This window comes from Eretmochelys imbricata, chromosome 15, assembly GCF_965152235.1.
Source record: "Eretmochelys imbricata isolate rEreImb1 chromosome 15, rEreImb1.hap1, whole genome shotgun sequence".
Lineage (NCBI taxonomy): Eukaryota > Metazoa > Chordata > Testudines > Cheloniidae > Eretmochelys > Eretmochelys imbricata.
The window spans coordinates 1063018-1082934 of NC_135586.1; the positions used below are offsets into that span (position 1 = coordinate 1063018).

Genomic DNA, 19917 nt, shown 5'->3' on the forward strand with positions numbered 1-19917 from the left:
CAAATGATAGAGTTTATCGGGGAAATCCTCGACTCTGTCCAAGCCAGAGCCTTCCTCCCAGAAGCGTGGTTCCAAGCAATAGTGATGCTTAGAGAGAGCCTCAGAGATCACCCCATCACAACAGCGAGGAACTGCTTGAAGCTCCTGGACCACATGGCCTCATGCATCTGTGTGGTGCAGTATGTAAGACTTGGACTACGACCTCTCCAGGTGTGGCTGGCATCTGTGTACTCACCAAACCAACACCATTTGGACACAGTTATCACAGTTCCGCCATTGGTGATTTCCTCCCTCAACTGGCGGCTAGACCCACTGGCGGTGCACATGGGAGTCCTATTTTCAAGGCCCCAACCATCAGTGTCTCTCGTTACGGACTCTTCAGCGATGGGCTGGTGTGCTCACTTGAGTTCCCTCAGAACTCATGGCTCTGGAAGAGCTCTCGCTGCACAACAATGTCAGGGGTCTCAGGGTGGTTCACTTGGCTTGCCAGGCATTCCAGCCCCGTGTGGCGGGCAAGAACATGTCAGCTCTTACAGACAGCACAATGACTATGTTTTATATCAACAGGGAGGGAGAAGTGCACTCCTCTCACCTGTGCCAGGAAGCATTTTGCTTGGGGACTTTTGCATAGCCAACTCGATCCACCTCGAGGCCTCAAATCTGCTGGTTTTGCAAAATGAGCTAGCGGATCACCTTATGAGATCCTTCTCCAACCACCACAAGTGGTCCATTCATCCAGATATCGTGAAACCATTTTCCAGAGGTGGGGGACTCCCCAGATAGATCAGTTTGCAACAAAGCACAACAGGAAGTGTTTCCAGTTCAGCTCCCTCCTGGGTCACAACCCCAGATCTGTTGCAGACACCTTCCTCCTCCCTTGGATGGGACATCTCTTCTACATGTTTCCTCCCATTCCTCTTATACACAAGGTCTTGCTGAGCATCAGAAGGGACAGAACGTGAGTCATCCTGATAGCCCCTGCCTGGCCCCGCCATTGGTTGGCCACATTCCTAGACCTCTTGGTGGAGTTGTCAATTCTTCTACCTCTGTGTCTACACCTGATCTCTCAGGACCACATCTGCCTGCATCGCCTGAACCTCAAGTCCCTTCATCTGACAGCCTGGAAGCTCCATGGCTGAACCCCGCAGAACTAGCATGCTTGGGGCAGGTCCGCGAGGTCCTACTAGAGAGCAGGAAGCCGTCCACTAGAGCGACTTATCTGGCAAAGTGTAAGAGATTCTCGCTCTGGTCTATGCAGAAGGGTCTCTCACCTACACAGTCATTAACACCATTCATTCTGGACTACTTACTACACCTGAAGCAACGAGGTCTAACTGAGTCATCTGTTAGGGTCCATTTGGCCGCAATCTCAGCTTTTCACCCGTGGGTGAATGGCCATTCCATGTTTTCAGACAACATCTAGTGATTGTTTTTTTTAAGGGCCTTGAGAGATTGTACTTTCAGGTATGCAAACCAATCCCTCCCTGGGATCTCAAAACTGACAGGACCCCCATCTGAGCCACTGGCAACATGCTCTCTGCTCTACCTGTCCTGGAAGGTGACCTTCCTAGTGTCCATTACTTCTGCCAGAAGAGTCTTGGAGATCCGGGCCCTCACTTCAGAACCACCATACATGGTATTCTTCAAGTACAAGGTCCAATTTTGTCCTCATCCAGCTTTCCTTCCAAAGATGGTTTCAGAGTTCCATAGTAACTACGGTATCTTCCTGCTGGTCTTTTGTCCGAAACCACATACCAAGAGGGAAGAGCAGAGGCTCCACTCGCTAGATGTCAGATATGCACTGTCCTTCTACATAGAAAGGACTAAGCCATTTCAGAAAACTACTCAGCTATTGGTAGCTGTTGCAGAGGGGATAAAAGGTCTTCCCATCTGAGCCCAGAGAATTTAATCATGGATCGCATCCTGCATCTGTACATGCTATGACTAGGCAAAGGTTCGTGCCCCACCTGCCCTAACAGCATATTCCACAAGGGCCCAAGCATCTATGGCAGCATTTGTAACACAAGTTCCTGTCCAGGACATTTGTAGAGTGGCAATATGGTCATAAGTTCACACTTTCGCATCTCATTACGCCATCACCCAACAGGCTAGAGACGATGTTGGATTTGGCTGAGCACTGTTGCAGTCAGCATGTCAATAAACTCTGAACCTTACTGATGAATGATACCATTCTTCAACCAGCACGACGCACCATGTGGCATGCCCCGGCCACATTCGCCCTCAACTTGAAGGGGACCGAGGAAAGGTACCGTGTCTCCATCAAAGGGTCCGATTTTTTTATTTTCACACCCTCCACCTAACTCCCTGGTGATCCAAGCAGCCACACCCATGCTCCACCCTGACAGACGGGGAGGGCAAGAGACTGGACCTTATGGGTCAAAAGGTCTTCTCAGCTGGACTGCAGTTCTGGATCTCTAACTAAATTGACTTTATCAACTATGGATGGTGGGGTTTGCAGATTAATTACCTCAGCAGGATCATTTATAACAGTGACAACAGTGCCACAAATGCGTGGGATGGCTCCAGATACCACAGGCTCAGATCCGTTCAGCAACCCTGCACCCAGCTCAAAACCACTCTTTCCTCAGTCCTCATCATCAGGCTCAGTTTCCCCATAGACTCAAAATCCTTCTGTCCCCCACCTCCAGCTCATCTTCCACAGTGTATCCCCTTCTTCCACGTCTCAGAACCTCTTCATACCAGTTGGGGGTCCTGGAGAAGCAGAATCTGAGACAGTAGAAAGAGATCATATTTGCTGGCGAGAGAGGACTGTATATTCTTGTCTTTGAGAAGCTAACCTGAGTTAGCCCCTCAGGTGCCTAGTCTCACCAGTCTGAGCCTGCTATGTCAGTGCCTGTAGCCCGTATGCACTACCCTAGGACTCAAGTGAAGCTGAAGCAGCTAAAGTTGCATCAAGAGTTCCACAGTGGTGGTAGATGGTACTGCACCCTGCAGAGCACAAAATCACACTATAAACTAGGGGTCAGCAACTTTTCGGAAGTGGTGTGCTGAGTCTTCATTTATTCACTCTAATTTAAGGTTTTGCGTGCCAGTAATACATTTTAACATTTTTAGAAGGTCTCTTTCTATAAGTCTATAATATATAACTAAACTATTGTTGTATGTAAAGTAAATAAGGTTTTTAAAATGTTTAAGAAACTTCATTTAAAATTAAATTAAAATGCAGAGCCCCCCGGACCGGTGGCCAGGACCCGGGCAGTGTGAGTGCCGCCTTCGGCACGCGTGCCATAGGTTGCCTACCCCTGCCATAGACACAACAGTTGCTTTTTAAAAAAAAACTGTCTTTAAACCTGTCAGTGTCCCTTTAAAAAAATTAATTCAGAGTCTGATTAAATATGGGATATATGGACCCTTGCTCATGCAGGAATCCCATTGATATTACTGGGACTATTTAGGTGCAACAGAGGTAGTAGGTCTGGGTTTTCCTTTCTCCTTGGGCATTTTTGCATACTGGAATGTGTCTTGCTTTTGAAATACATGCATCCACTGCTGTTTTGTGGTCGTCCCCCCAATAAATATTCTGTAGAATATACAGAGTGCAGTTTGTGATATTGCAATGTCATTGTGTTTGTGGGCTAGTAAATTCAGTATGGCTTTCTTCATCAACCACAGTGCTGAAACTTCCATATATAAATGTAAGTGCCGATGAGCTTCAGCACTGTTAAACACTGAACATATTTTAATGTATATTACTTGTATCCTTTTGTGTCACGTGAGTAGGAAAATCCATAATATATTTGTATAAAAAATAAACAGATGGGAAGAGTCTGCATCTACAAATGACTGAGGAATGTTCTCAGGGTAGCCTGGAAAGCCATATGTTTAATTTAAATTATACAAACAGATTACTCTAATTGTTACATTCAAACTATTATTCTCCTGGTGGTCTGTTCACTGGTGATTATTGAGAATGCATTAACGTAGCCAGGCATATTTCATAATGGTGTGTGCTTGTAAAGCAAGTTAGTTTGTATTGACTTTATCTGTTCATTGATGTATAATTGCGATTTTCTTCTAGCTAGTCTTGCTCTTTAAAGTTAATTTGCATTTAAAATAATTTATTTGCCACCAGAAGATAAAATGAATTTGTCCTCACATTTACACTTTGCTATTTTGTTTTCCAGCTTTTATTATTACGGAAAGAAGATCCTCAAAGTGTTGTGAGCAAAGACGAGGATTTCTCCTCCTAGCCTGGGCCTGTCATGGTAAGCACATGGGTTTTGTCAGGACTGACCAAAACAAAGCAGACTGCCGCACAAGAAGGATAAGAGTTGGTACTGTGTGATAATAAGAGATACTATTCTCAGTACCTCACAGACTTGTCACTCCAGGCTTCTGGTTGAATTGAAAGGATTGTTTTCGTTGCCTTTTTATTTATCTTTGAGTAATTTGTGTTAATTTTCTGATGATAGTCATCATTATTCCATGTGTACCATCTACCAGTAGTCTGGCGTATAAACTAAGGCAGTATTCTTCCATCCAAATTCATATTAATTAGCCATGTACTGTTCATGGCATTTAAGTCAGATTTATTGCAAGGCTGTTTGAAATTAATTTGCTAGTGCAATTTTACTGATATACTGTGTGGAGTGAGGCTGTTTAAATTGTGCAGGAAAGATGCAGATTTGTGTAGTATAAGGACTGAGTTCATTTCTGTAAGGCGGGCGTAGTTCTCTCCCCGCCTGTCAGGGAGAGAGACCACACACCCTTGCTGCAATGCTGCTAGAGCAACTCCGTTCAGGGGGAATTAGCCAGCAGTTAATAGGCCCTAGCCTTCAGTCCAGACTGGGTATCAGTTGGGTCTGTTAGCTCCAGCACTCAGCCAGAGTGGGGCAGCACACATTTAATGGGTCTGGCCTGCAGTTGGGCCGGGTGGCAGCAAGCCTATAGCCCAGAGCCCTCACTCAGGGTGGGGCAGCGGTCAGGTAAGGGGGCTTTGGCCTGCTGTCAGGCAGAGCAGCCCAACACAAAAAACAGTCTCAGAGGAGTTTAGCTCTTTGATGGGAGAGCCAGCTAAACCATCTGGGGTCCTAGCTCAGGTGGGCGTCAGACCAGTGCAGGCCTCCTGGCCTAAAGGTGGGGAGGCTGCCACCCCTGACAGTCGGGTGGTAGGGGGATGCAGGCCCACCTACTCCACTGCGTCCCAGCCCAGGGCCCTAACAGTAGCAGAGTGGGCCACCATTGGGTCAGCGGGGAAATCCAGCCGCAACACACTGGCTGGCTTGCAGTCAGTAACACAGCCAAACCCTATTTGGCTTCCCTGGGTTCCTTCCTACACTCCCAGTTTGGGGGTACCTGGGTTCCAGTGTTATCATTGATCTCTCTGGGGTAAACAGCGAGTGGCAGCCCAACAGCTCCCTGGAATCTGGCAGCTCCGGCAGTCTCTGACACTGTAGCAGCCTCCATCGGGTTGGGGTGGGGCGTGGGAGAGACGTCCTGCTCCTCTGGCAGCTCTGCCCCAACTGAGCTAGAGGGCCAGTCTTTATAGTTCCATTTCCTGTCCTGCACCTCTGCTTCCGGTGGGGTGGCTGCTGATACCTTGGTTCTGCCCACCAGGGGGCAGTCATGGTTCTCTCCCCACCCGTCAGGGAGGGAGACCTCGCCCCCTCTCTACAGTTTCCTAAAAATTGCATTTAAAATTGAAAAGGAAATACTTTGCTTCATGGTTTTGTGTTTAACAAAGGAAAGAGATCCCAAACCTGTGTTTTACATTGTAAAGTTGTGGGCCACTAGTAATGTAAAATTGCAGCTATTATGTCACTTCAGTGGGTCACTGGTAACTGAATTCTCATAATAGTTCATAGTGCCTAAACCTTTCATTGGTCACTGGGAACTCTTCATGCCTTTTGTCAATGGAGAGGTCTGCTGTGAATGGGTAGCAGTGTTGAAATTAACTGTAGAGTTTTGTTTCTAGGATGAAGAGACTCAGCACAGCCTTGAATGCATCCAGGCTAATCAGATCTTTCCCAGGAAGCAGCTGATACGAGAGGATGAGAATCTTCAGGTAATCACTGGATCACTCTTTGCTTTTACTGCACTGGAAGATGTGGAGATCTGTTATTGCTCAGTCTAATCAAGATCACACAGTACAGCAGCTGAGCTGTTTGAGTTGGCCTCTGGCATAGAAGTTTCATCCAAAGTTCCACACAGTGATAGGGAAGATAATAGTTTAAGAAAATATAAATTTTCTTTTGAAGCATATCACTGTGCCAGACAGAGAGACCGTGCATTGTGTTGTCCAAAGGGTTTCCTTAGAGTTTCTGAAAATTATAGCCAGTGCTCACTAAGCTTACTCAGGGACTTTTCAATCACTTAGAAATTTTAATTTCTCCTCTTACACCCAAATCTAGTAACGGATTTATTTTTTAATAGGAACTGTTTATGTGAAATGTTGGAATTATTTGTTTATCCATTTTTGTTATTGGTAAGACAAAAAGTCTTACAATGCATAAAGTGTTTATTTTTCAATTTCTAATAACTCCAAAATGTTGTAAGGAGTTTTCATCACCTGGCTTTTAAACTGATTTAGTTAAACTGGTGGCAAGCCCCATTTAGACACACTTATTTCGGTTTAAGAGTGGTTTATTTCAGTTTAACTTAAACCTATTCCTAATATCTTTACTCTAAACTGATACAGACCAGGTTTGTGTCAGTTTAAAAGTGTTCACACAGCCTTTTGCCCTGGCTTAACTAAATAGATTTTAAATTCATAGATTCACGGATTCCAAGGCCAGAAGGGACCATTGTGATCATCTAGTCTGACCTCCTGTATAACACAGGTCATAGAACTTCCCCAAATTAATTCCTAGAGCAGATCTTTTAGGAAAATATCTGAACTTGATTTAAAAATTGTCAGCGATGGAGAATCCACCGTGATCCTTGGTAATTTGTTCCAGTGGTTAATTACGCTCACTGTTAACATTTTTTTGCCTTACTTTCAGTCTGAATTTGTCTAGCTTCAATTTCCAGCCATTAGATTGTGTTATACTTTTCTCTGCTAGATTGAAAATCCCATTATTAAATATTTGTTACTTGTACTTGTAGACTGTAATCAAGTCACCCCGTAACCTTCTCTTTATTAAGCTAAATTGATTTAGTGCAGATGACACTAAACTGGGAGGAGTGGTAGATACGCTGGAGGGTAGGGATAGGATACAGAGGGACCTAGAAAAATTAGAGGATTGGGCCAAAAGAAATCTCATGAGGTTCAACAAGGACAAGTGCAGAGTCCTGCACTTAGGACGGAAGAATCCCATGTACTGCTACAGACTAGGGACCGAGTGGTTAGGCAGCAGTTCTGCAGAAAAAGACCTAGGGGTTACAGTGGACGAGAAGCTGGATGAGAGTCAACGGTGTGCCCTTTTGCCAAGAAGGCTAGTGGCATTTTGGACTGTATAAGAAGGGGCATTGCCAGCAGATCGAGGGATGTGATCATTCCCCTCTATTGGGCATTGGTGAGGCTGCATCTGGAGTCCTGTGTCCAGTTTTGGGCCCCACACTACAAGAAGGATGTGGAAAAATCGGAAAGAGTCCAGCGGAGGGCAACAAAAATGATTAGGGGGCTGAAGCACATGACTTACGAGGAGAGGGAACTGGGATTATTTAGTCTTCAGAAGAGAAGAATGAGGGGGGATTTGATAGCTGCTTTCAACTACCTGAAAGGGGGTTCCAAAGAGGATGGATCTAGACCAGAGGTGGGCAAACTACGGCCCGCGGGACTGTCCTGCCCAGTCCTTGAGCTCCCAGCCGGGGAGGCTAGCTCTGGCCCCTTCCCTGCTGTCCCCTCTCCCCTGCAGCCTCAGCTCGCCACACCGCCAGCGCTCTGGCCCACTGCTCCTGCCAGGCAGCGCGGCAGTGTGGCTGGTTCCAGCCGGGCGGCGTGGCTGAGAGCTCCTGCTGTGCAGCGCGGCAGCGTGGCTGGCTCCAGCATGGTAAGGGGGTGGGGAGCGGGGGGATTGGATAAGGGACAGAGGGTACCAGAGGGCAGTCAAGGGACAGGGATCAGGGAGCGGCTGGATGGGGCGGATGTTCTGGGACGGGGAGGCGGTCGGGGACGAGGAACAGGGGTGTTGTGTAGGCGTGGGAGTCCCAGGGGACCTCTCAGGGCCGGGTGTGTTGATAGAGGTCGGGGCAGTCAGGGAGCAGGGGGTGTTGGATAGGGGGTGTGGTCCCAGGGGAGCCGGTTAGGTGTGGGGAGTCCCGGGGGGGCAGTCAGGGGTCAAGGAGCAGGGGGAGTTGGATGGTTCGGGGGTTCTGAGAGGGACAGTGAAGGGGTGGGAAGTGGGAGGGGGCGGATAGGGGGCAGGGGCCAGGCTGTTCGGGGAGGTACAGCTTTCCATACCCAGCCCTCCATACAGTTTCGCAACCCCGATGTGGCCCTCGGGCCAAAAAGTTTGCCCACCCCGATCTAGACTGTTCTCAGTGGTAGCAGATGACAGAACAAGGAGTAATGGTTTCAAGTTGCAGTGGGGGAGGTTTAGGTTGGATATTAGGAAAAACTTTTTCACTAGGAGGGTGGTGAAGCACTGGAATGGGTTACCTAGGGAGGTGGTGGAATCTCCTTCCTTAGAGGTTTTTAAGGTCAGGCTTTACAAAGCCCTGGCTGGGATGATTTAGTTGGTGTTGGTCCTGCTTTGAGCAGGGGATTGGACTGGATGACCTCCTGAGGTCTCTTCCAACCCTGATATTCTATGATTGAGCTCCTTGAGTCTATCACTATAAAGCAAAAAGAAAAGGAGTACTTGTGGCACCTTAGAGACTAACCCATTTATTTGAGCATGAGCTTTCGTGAGCTACAGCTCACTTCATCGGATGCATACCGTGGAAACTGCAGCAGGCTTTATATATACACAGAGAATATGAAACAATACCTCCTCCCACCCCACTGTCCTGCTGGTAATAGCTTATAGCTTAGATAAGGGAGGAGGAGGTATTGTTTCATATTCTCTGTGTATATATAAAGCCTGCTGCAGTTTCCATGGTATGCATCCGATGAAGTGAGCTGTAGCTCACGAAAGCTCATGCTCAAATAAATTGGTTAGTCTCTAAGGTGCCACAAGTACTCCTTTTCTTTTTGCGAATACAGACTAACACGGCTGTTACTCTGAAACCTGTCACTATAAAGCATGTTTTCTAATCCTTATGTCATTCTTGTGACTCTTCTCTGAACCCCCTGCAATTTATCAAAATCCTTCTTGAATTGTGGCTACCAGAACTGGACACCGTATTCCAGCAGCGGTCGCACCAGTGCCAAATATAGAGGCAAAATAACCTCTCTTCTCCTACTTGAGATTCCCCTGTTTATGCATCTGAGGATTGCATTAGTTCTTTTGGCCACAGCGTTGCACTGGGACTCATGTTCAGCTGATTATCCACCACAACCCCCAAAATCACACCTCTAGTTAAACCAGTGCAACTTTGTTTTGTGTTATAAAGCAGAAGTATAATTTTCAACAAGGCTAGGTAAAAGGAGCAAGAGCATATGATTTTACAAGTTTACAGTGAAAAAAGGCAGACAATTTTTAAAATGAAAGTTTAGAATCTGAAGAATCGCAAGAAGTACTGAAATCACAGGATTTGTAGATTTTTCTTCTTACTTCCAACTTTCTGCTGTGCTTGATAATAAGACAGGTTCTTTTTTTGTCAGGGAGAAGGAGGGTGGGAGTTGAAAGACTTTGCTGTGTGTTTCAATCAGAAAAATGTATGTCAAATTTGGATATTTTAGTTCATACATATTTTTAATTACTCATAAGCAAATAAATTTAACACTTTTCAGCCTAAAATGTCATTCTTCTCTGAAAAGTGACTGTAAAAAAGACACTGGGGTTGTCCCATGTTTACTTTCTTAGTGATTTGGTAAGCATATATGTGTCATGACCCATGGGTCTTGAGCCCAGGCCTGCAAAATTCATGGGAGCAGCCATGTTCCAGCCCTCCATCCAGCTGGGAATAGTTTACCTGAGGCCCATTAAGCCCAGCCTCAGTGTGAGGCTCTGCCCCTGAGGCTTGATTGGCAGAGTCCCAGAATGGCTGATCGGCCCACTGGCCCTACTTAATCCAGCAGCAGGAATAAGAAGCTGTCTGAACAGGTGGGCTTCACCCTGCTGTGGACTGTATGCTTCCTGCTCCCTTCTCCTGTCCCTGCTTCCTACTCCCCTGGCTTGATTTCCTGGCATTCTGACCCAGCATGACTCCTGGCATCTGACTTGTGGTTTCTGACCTCCAGTTTGTCTGCTGCTTTAACCCCCTGGTATCTTGACCTGGTCTGACTCTTATTCCTGTCTTGTGGGTCTGATCTCCAGTTTCTCTCCTGCTTCTGACCTCCAGGTATCCTGACCCAGCCAATTCTTGACTCCTGACATGTGACTGCGGACTCTGGTTCTGACTGCTAGGTCTGGCCGCCCATGACCTGTTTGTAACAATGTGTTCTTGTTTTACAAGTAATAAGATATTCCTCACCAAGTGATTGTCTATATGTATTCCATTTCTGGTACACCTGTGCCCGATGCCCTCAAAAGCATAGAATCATAGAATATCAGGGTTGAAAGGGACCTCAGGAAGTCATCTAGTCCAACCCTCTGCTCAAAGCAGGACCAATCCCCAACTAAATAATTTTGAATAACAGTGTCCATTCTCATTGCTTTTCCCCACCAAGATGCTGGTGACAGACACATCCACTCTTGAATAGGGAGCTTATCTGGATCAGCTTCAGATCCAAGGTCATTGGTCCCTCAAGAAGTGAATCTCTTCACAAAAGTCCGGGAACTACTTGCTGTTCACCTAGCATGCTTAGTGTTCCTGTCCCTACTTTGAGGAATCACCATACAAATACTGATGGACGATGCTCAGCAATGTACTTCATCAACAAGAAGGGGGAGCATGCTCCTTGCCTCTCTGCTAGGAAGCAGTCCTTCTTTGGGACTGGCGCATCAGGTCACACTGGTGTCCCTTCACCTTCTAGGCCTACAGAATTCCCTAGAAGATCAGCTCATTAGATCAGAGGTTCTCAAACTTCATTGGATTGTGACCCCTTTCTGACAACAAAGTTATTACATGACCTGGAGGGGGGAGGTGCGGCGCCTGAGCCCTGCCACCCTGAGTAGGGGGAGAGGGGGCTGCAGCCCAAGCCCCGCCGCCCTGGGTAAGGGTGGAGTTTGGGCTTCAGCTCTGGGTCCCAGCAAATCTAATACTGGCCCTGGTGACCCCATTTCTCACTTTGGGGTCATGATCCACAGTTTGAGAACCATTGCATTAAACAATGAAGAACTGTAGATCAGGAACTCCATTCTACAAGACATCTTCTGCAAATGGAGACACCCAAGGGTAGACCTGTTTGCCACAGACCAAAACAAGAAGTGTCAGATGTTCTGCTCCGGGGTTGGAGAACCAGCTCGGGCTCTCTGTCTGATGCCTTCATCTTCTCTTGGGCACCAGAACTCATGTATGCCTACCCTGCCATTCCATTGATACTGAGGGTTCTGAGGAAGCTCTGGCAGGATGTAGCTCTGATGATAATGCTAGACCAGGTCCAGGCAATTTTGGTATGTAGACCTGATGAGCCAGTCAACACAGCCTCTGATGTGAAATCCAACCCATACCTGGGCTTCAGAGCCTGATCCTTGACATCTACACAGCTGTTTTTAGCGCTGTAGCATGAGCCTGAGTCTGTAGACCTGAGCCTGAGGCTTGCTGCCATGGGTTTAAAACACCATATAGGCATACCCTTAGTGGCTATAACTTCAGCCAGAAGAATAGGAGCGACCCACTCCCTCACAGGATCACCATATGGAGTATTCCATAAGGACAAAGTGACTTTAAGCGTCACCCAAGGTCCTTGCCTAAAGTTGTCTCAGATTTTCATCTGAATCAAGTTATCCACCTGCCAGTTTTCTTTCCCTCCCCTCATGCTAATCAAAGGGAAGCTAAACTACACCACTTAGATATTGTCAGGACTCTCCTGACAACAAGATCATTCAGGAATTCTGGCCGGCTTCTGACCTTTGCTGACAGGATGAAAGGTGAGCTTATATCCGCACAAAGACTAAATGGGCTTCATTCTGTACTGGAAATTGCTAAATGACAGTGTGTTTGGATTCAAGTACACAGATCAGGGCCTATTCCACCAGAGCTCAAGCAGCTTCTCCAAGAGACATTCCAATATCTGAGATGTGTTGAGCAGCTGCCTGGAATTCAGTTCATATTTTCTTCCAGCACTACTTCTGGGTAGAGAACTCCAGATCTGATATTTGCTTTGACAAAGCTGTCTTAAGTTATTGTCTCAGTAGATTGAGTCGCCGTCATCAGGACATACCTAGTTGTAAGTCACCAGAAGTGGAATTTATTTGGACAATCTCACAAAGACAAAAGAACAGTTCCTTGCTCACATGCATTCTGCGACCTGCCCTCCTTCCTTGTTACTGTGGAGTTCTGTATTCCCTGAGTTCTATTTTAGTGAACAAATTGAAAGGCAGTTGTGGCTTCCCCTCCCTTTATATTTCCAGAGGGCATTCAGGTTGCAGGCATGGCCCCAATGGACATTGCTCTTCCAGAAGATTCCAGTCTTACCCACATGGGGTGCATGTGCAGCAGAATCGTAGGACTGGAATGGACCTCGAGAGGTCATCTAGTCCAGTCCCCTGCACTCATGGCAGGACTAAGTATTATCTAGACCATCTCTGACAGGTATTGTCTAACTTGCTCTTAAAAATCTCCAATGATAGCGATTTCACAACTTCCCTAGGCAATTTATTCCAGTGCTTAACCACCCTGACAGGACATTTTTCCTAATGTCCAACCTAAATCTCCCTTGCTGCAATTTAAGCCCATTGCTTCTTGTCCTATCCTCAGAGGTTAAGAAGAACAATTTTTCTCCCCCGTCCTTGTAACAACCCTTTATGTACTTGAAAACCATTATCATTTCCCCTCTGTCTTCTCTTTTCCAGAGTAAACAAACCCAATTTTTCCAATCTTCCCTCATAGGTCATGTTTTCTGGACCTTTAATCATTTTTGTTGTTCTTCTCTGGACTTTCTCCAATTTGTCCACATCTTTCCTGAAAGGTGGCACCCAGAACTGGACACAATACTCCAGCTGAGGCCTAATCAGCGCAGAGTAGAGCGGAAGAATTACTTCTTGTGTCTTGCTTACAACACTCCTGCTAATGCAGGACAGAATGATGTTTGCTTTTTTTTGCAACACTGTTGACTCATATTTATCTTGTGATCCACTATGACCCCCAGATCCCTTTCCGCTGTACTCCTTCTGAGGTAGTCCTTTCCATTGTGTATATGTGCAACTGATTTGTTCCTTCTACTTTGCATTTGTCCTTATTGAATTTCATCCTATATACTTCAGACCATTTCTCCAGTTTGTCCAGTTAATTTTGAATTTTAAGCCTATTCTCCAAAGCACTTGCAACCCGTCCCAGCTTGGTATTGTCTGCAAACTTTATAAGTGTACTCTCTATGCCATTATCTAAATCATTGATGAAGATATTGAACAGAACTGGACACAGAACTGATCCCTGCGGAACACCACTCATTATGTCCTTCCAGCATGACTGTGAACCACTGATGACTACTTTCTGGGAATAGAGTAACAGCCGTGTTAGTCTGTATTCGCAAAAAGAAAAGGAGTACTTGTGGCACCTTAGAGACTAACCAATTTATTTGAGCATAAGCTTTCGTGAGCTACAGCATCCAATGAAGTGAGCTGTAGCTCACAAAAGCTTATGCTCAAATAAATTGGTTAGTCTCTAAGGTGCCACAAGTACTCCTTTTCTTTTTCTGGGAATAGTTTTCCTACCAGTTATGCACCCATCATATAGTAGCTCGAAAGCTTATGCTCAAATAAATTGGTTAGTCTCTAAGGTGCCACAAGTACTCCTTTTCTTTTTCTGGGAATAGTTTTCCTACCAGTTATGCACCCATCATATAGTAGCTCCATCTAGGTTGCATTTCCCTAGTTTGTTTATGAGACGGTCATGCGAGACAGTATCAAAAGCCTTACTAAAGTCAAGATATACCACATCTTCTCCCCATCCACAGGGCTTGTTACCCTATCAAAGAAACCTATCAATTTGGTTTGACACAGTTTGTTCTTGACATATCCATGCTGACTGTTACTTATCACCTTATTATCTTCTAGATGTTTGCAAATTGATTTCTTAATTATTTGCTGCATTATCTTTCTGGGTTCAGAAGCTAAGATGACTGGTCTGTAATTTTTCGGGTTGTTCTTATTTCCCTTTTTATAGATTGGCACTATATTTGCCCTTTTGCAGTCTTCTGGAATCTCTCCTGTCTTCCATGACTTTTCAAAGATAATCGCTAAAGGTTCAGATATCCCCTCAGTCAGCTCCTTGAGTATTTTAGGATGCATGTCATCAGGCCCTGGTGACTTGAAGACATCTAACTTGTCTAATTAATTTTTAACTTGTTCTTTCCCTATTTTAGCCTCTGATCCTACCTCGTTTTCACTGGCATTCACTATGTTAGAAGTGCAGTACATGTAGACAATGAACATCTCGAGAACTGTAGTTACTATAGGACAGCTGTTCTTTTTCTAGCTGCCAGTCCTGCAAGTTCAATTTCAGATCTGAGATTCAAGCTGAGTTTTCCTTCTTGGTCATCACCACTAATAATAAAAGTTCTTCAAGTCAAATTACACGCTGCATAGTCCCATTCTCTGATGGGTTTGTGCCAAAGTAATCGATTGGAGCTTAGTAAACAGTGCATTTCCTGGTGTACAAGAAGGATTGAAATATTTCTCTTAGCTATATTGGTTCTGCATGGTTAACAAGAACAAAACTTTTGTGACCCTAAGTAAGCAAATATGACTGTGAGTATACACAGGGCGCAGTTTCGTTGAGTACTATTTTTATATTGTCTCTTTTCAGAGCACAATTGCATGTAAAAAAATGATACATAGTTTTAGTTCTTTCATAACTCAGACATCTCAAGGGATTTTGCTCAACTTCCAAAAATATTTCACCTTTGGGGCTGAGATCAAGCGTGGAGATTTTGAGCCCCAAAGTAGATTATAGAATCATAGACTATCAGGGTTGGAAGTCCCTGATCAAAGCAGGACCAATCCCCAACTAAATCATCCCAGCCAGGGCTTTGTCAAGCTTGACCTTAAAAACCTCTAAGGAAGGAGATTCCACCACCTCCAGAGGTAACCCATTCCAGTGCTTCACCACCCTCCTAGTGGAAAAGTTTTCCAAATATCCAACCTAAACCTCTCCCACTGCAACTTGAGACCATTACTCCTTGTTCTCTACCACTGAGAACAGTCTAGATCCATCCTCTTTGGAACCCACTTTCAGGTAGTTGAAAGCAGCTATTCTATCCCCCCTCATTCTTCTCTTGTGCAGACTAAATAACCCCAGTTCCCTCAGCCTCTCCTCATAAGTCATGTACTCCAGGCCCCTAATCATTTTTGTTGCTGGATTCTTTCCAATTTTTCCACATCCTTCTTGTAGTGTGGGGCCCAAAACTAGACACAATACTCCAGATGAGGCCTCACTAATGCTGAATCATTGTGAGACAATTGTGTATGTTAAAACAAGGCTACAATGGACATCTGCACAAAATCGTAACTGGCTTTTACTGCCAGTTGTAACAACCTTACATGTACCATGCAGTGTTTCAAACCCCGTTTAGGGAGTGTGCGCGAACAGCTTGAGTGGACATTTGTAAGCAGTTGTACATTTGTAGCACATGGTTTTCTAAAGGGCTTCTTTCTCCGTTCTGAAGGTCCCCTTCCTTGAACTTCATGGTGAGAGCACAGAGTATGTGGGACGAGCAGAGGATGCCATCATTGCACTTTCTAATTACAGACTGCACATCAAATTCAAGGAGTCTGTTGTGAACGTAAGTTTTATTCATATTACTGCCATGATACAGGCATTCAGAATGGATTCAGATATTGTTCACTCTGCTTATGTGTTATAACCCTTCCACTCCTGTGTATATCTTGTCTATTTAGATGGTTAGCTCTTTGGGGCAGGGGCTGTCTGCTACTCTGTTTGAATAGTGCCTAGCACAGTGAGCCCCATTCTTGATTGGTCTTCAGGCACCATCATAGTAACCGTGATTAAGGCTACAAATCTGTCACAGAGGTAATGGAGTCTGTTGTTTTATGAGACCTCCGCGACTGTGTGCACTGCTACAGGCTGGGGACCAACTGGTTAAGTGGCAGTTCTGCAGAAAAGGACCTGGGGATTACAGTGGACGAGAAGCTGGATATGAGTCAACAGTGTGCCCTTGTTGCCAAGAAGGCTAATGGCATATAGGGCTGCATTAGTAGGAGCATTGCCAGCAGATCGAGGAAAGTGAATATTCTCCTCTATTCGGCACTGGTGAGGCCACAACTGGAGTATTGTGTCTAGTTTTGGGCCCCACACTACAAGAAGGATGTGGACAAATTGGAGAGAGTCCAGCGGAGGGCAACAAAAAGGATTAGGGGGCTGGAGCACATGATTTATGAGGAGAGGCTGAGGGAACTGGGATTGTTTAGTCTGCAGAAGAGAAGTGTGAGGGGGGATTTGATAGCAACCTTCAACTACCTGGAAGGGGGTTCCAAAGAGGATGGAGCTAGGCTATTCTCAGTGGTGGCAGATGACGGAACAAGGAGTAATGGTCTCCAATTGCAGTGGGGGAGGGCTAGGTTGGATATTAGGAAAAAACTATTTCACTAGGAGGGTAGCGAAGCACTGGAATGGGTTACTTAGGGGGGAGATGGTGGAATCTCCATCCTTAGAGGTTTTTAAGGCCTGGCTTGACCATGGCCTGGCTGGGATCATTTAGTTGGGGATCGGTCCTGCTTTGAGCAGGGGATTGGACTAGATGACCTCCTGAGGTCTCTTCCAACCCTAATCTTCTATGATTCTGTTGAAAATCCTAATAATTCAGCCCCACGTGGCAGGGCTCGGGCTTCAGTTCTGGGTGGCAGAGGTTGGGCTTCAGCCCCGTGGGCCTTGGGCTTCAGCCCTGGGCGGCGGAGCTCGGACTTCAGTATTGCTGTAGTGAATATGTGTATATTACTGTGTATATTTCCATGATTTATTGATCTTTGCCCGCATCCTGTCCGTGAGTTCTATTAAAAATACCCATGCCAAAAACTTAGCCTTAACCATGATTAATAATAATATGGGAATTCAGAATGAAGGGTACAATGAACCTTCTCTTTAGGTTACCTGAAGGGGATAAAACAGGTTAGGATGGTGAGAGCATTCTCTACAGAGATGAAATTCATACTTAGGGCACGTCTACACTGGCAAAGTTACAGCGCCAGCAGTTAGAGCGCTGCTCAGAGAGCGCCAAGGAAAACTGCTGTTGTGTGTTCACACTGACAGCTGCCTGTGCAATAGCGTGTTCACACTTGTGGCACTATTTGGAGCGGTGCACTCTGGGCAGTTATCCCACAGACCACCTCTTTGTCTTTTGCCGCTAAGACTTGTGGGAAGGCGGAAGGGGTCATGGGGTATCCTGGGTCCTGTCCAAATACCCCGTGATGCATTGCTTCACATTCCAGCAATCCCTGTGCTTCCGTCTGCTTTTGGTGCCATCTTTCAACGATTTGTGTACTGTACGCCCTGCCCTGCCTCTTTCTGGGTGCAGGAATGGATCCTGAGCTGTTGACAAGAATGCTGTTCGCACTGACTAACACGTCACGAGTGGTAGTGGAGTTATTCCTTAAACTACGAAGGCAAGAGGAGTACAACATTGATCTCGCCACACGTAGCAGCTCTGACATGAGAATGCTTGTGGCATTCATGGAGGTGCTGACCACAGTGGAATGCCGCTTTTGGGCTTGGGAAACAAGCACTGAGTGGTGGGATCACATTGTGATGCACGTCTGGGATGACAAGGAGTGGCTGCAGAACTTTCGCATGAGGAAAGCCACATTCATGGGACTGTGTGATGAGCTTGCACGAGCCCTGTGGCGCAAGGACACGAGAATGAGTGCTGCCCTGTCACTGAAGAAGTGCGTGGCGACTGTACTGTGGAAGCTGGCTACTCCAGACCGCTACCTATCGGTTGCTAACCAGTTCGGAGGGGGAAAGTCGACTGTTGGAGTTGTGTTGATGCAAGTGTGCAGGGCCATTAATCGCATCCTGCTCAGAAAGACAGTGACTCTGGGCAAAGTACGTGAGATTGTGGATGGCTTTGCACATATGGGCTTCCCTAACTGCGAAGGGGCGATAGATGGCACGCACATTCCAATTCTGGCACCAGACCGTCTAGGACCGAGTACATTAATCGCAAGGGGTATTTCTCAATGGTTCTTCAGGCGCTTGTGGATCACCATGGGTGTTTCACAGACATTAATGCAGACTGGTCTGGAAAGGTGCATGACACATGCATCTTTCGGAAGACTGGCCCGTTCAAGAAGCTGCAAGCAGGGGCTTTCTTCCCGGACCAGAAGATCACTGTAGGGGAAGTCAAAATGTCCATTGTGATTCTGGTAGACCCTGCCTACCCCTTAATGCCGTGGCTCATGAAGTCATACACAGGGCAACTTGACAGCAGCAAAGAGTGGTTCAAGAACAGGCTGAGCAAGTGCAGAATGACCGTGGAGTGTGCATTTGGCCGTTTAAAAGCCCTTGCGATGCCTGTATGGGAAGCTGGACCTGGCCAATGACAATATTCCTATGCTTATAGCCGTGTGCTGTACGCTTCATAATATTTGTGAAGGGAAGGGTGAAAGCTTCACTCAGGGCTGGACCAGAGAGGCTCAGCGCCTGGAGGCTGAGTTTGAACAGCCGGAGACCAGGGCTATTAGAGGGGCACAGCGCAGGACATAAGGATCAGGGATGCTTTGAGGCAGCAATTTGAAGATGAAAGCCACTAATATTTGTTGCTATGCTCAAGATTGCGGTGCTTGTAATGCTAGGAGGTGATTGGTGTGCATGATGCAAGAAGAGGCCTTAACATAACTTTGTGTTGCTTTGCAGTGCTCTTTTTGCTTTCACTTAATAGAATAAAGATTGCTTTCAAACAAACACAATTCTTTTATTGAAAGACAGCAACCAGAGGAGAAAGTCAAATGAAAAAAACCATCAGCAGGGAGGGGGATGCGGGAATGGAAGGAATGCGGGAATGGAAGGTCTCAGGAGGAGGAGAGGTCCCGGGACAGCGACAGATTTGTGTATGTCCAGGGATCATACCCAACCTTCTCCTTTGGAGTACGATGCAGCAGGTGCTGTACTTCAGCAGGGCCAAACTGCAGATGGATGGGTGTTGAGTGCAGTGGGTATTGGGAGTCCACAGGGCTGGACTGTGAGGAGGGAGGAATGGAATGCTGCGGGTAGAGAGTGGAGCCAGGAGGTTGATAAGAGTGTGTTGGCAGGGGAGGACGCATAGGAAAGAGTTTTGCGACAGCGGCTGCAGGGGAGGGTGGTCACGGAGCTGCTCGGTTTGAAGAGCTAGTATTGCCTGGAGTGTGTCTGCTTGGCTCTCCATAACCGCTCCAAGAGCCGCTCCGTGGTTTCTTTCTGGTGTGACGTGTTCTCCTTGCGTTCCCTCTTCTTGCTGTCCCTCAACTCCTTCGATTCCTTTTTCTCGGCGGCAGAGTGTATCATAACCTCACGCATAACGTCCTCCTTAGTTCTTCTTGGACGCTTTCTAATTCTTAGCAACCGTTCTGCCACTGTTAAGGGAGGCTGGCCTCCCAAGGTCATCTCTGTGAAGTTTAAATACAACATTACACAGAAGCAGTATTGTTTGCAACACAGACAACACTGTTTCAGTGCTTTAAAATACAGCCAGTACTCACAAACCTGGCACTAACTGGCTGACCCCAGGCAAGCACCCACAAGCCACAAGACCCCCCAAAATGGTGAGTAGCCGCAGGGGCAGGGTAAATCACTGTT

At 46.3% G+C, this 19917-nt stretch overlaps 1 protein-coding gene across 15 annotated transcripts in view; it reads left to right on the plus strand.

The window, feature by feature from the left end:
• MTMR3 (myotubularin related protein 3) overlaps window positions 1-19917 on the plus strand; it is a 233500-nt gene that overhangs the window by 102096 nt on the left and 111487 nt on the right. For all 15 annotated transcript variants that reach the window (XR_013348063.1, XM_077835116.1, XM_077835112.1 and 12 more), the window contains 3 exons: window positions 4167-4247; window positions 5957-6046; window positions 15797-15913. Coding sequence is in view for 14 of the 15 variants with exons in the window: in XM_077835116.1 (XP_077691242.1) it covers window positions 4245-4247; window positions 5957-6046; window positions 15797-15913 (210 nt within the window). In the remaining variant the exon portion in view is untranslated. The remainder of the gene's footprint in view (window positions 1-4166; window positions 4248-5956; window positions 6047-15796; window positions 15914-19917) is intronic.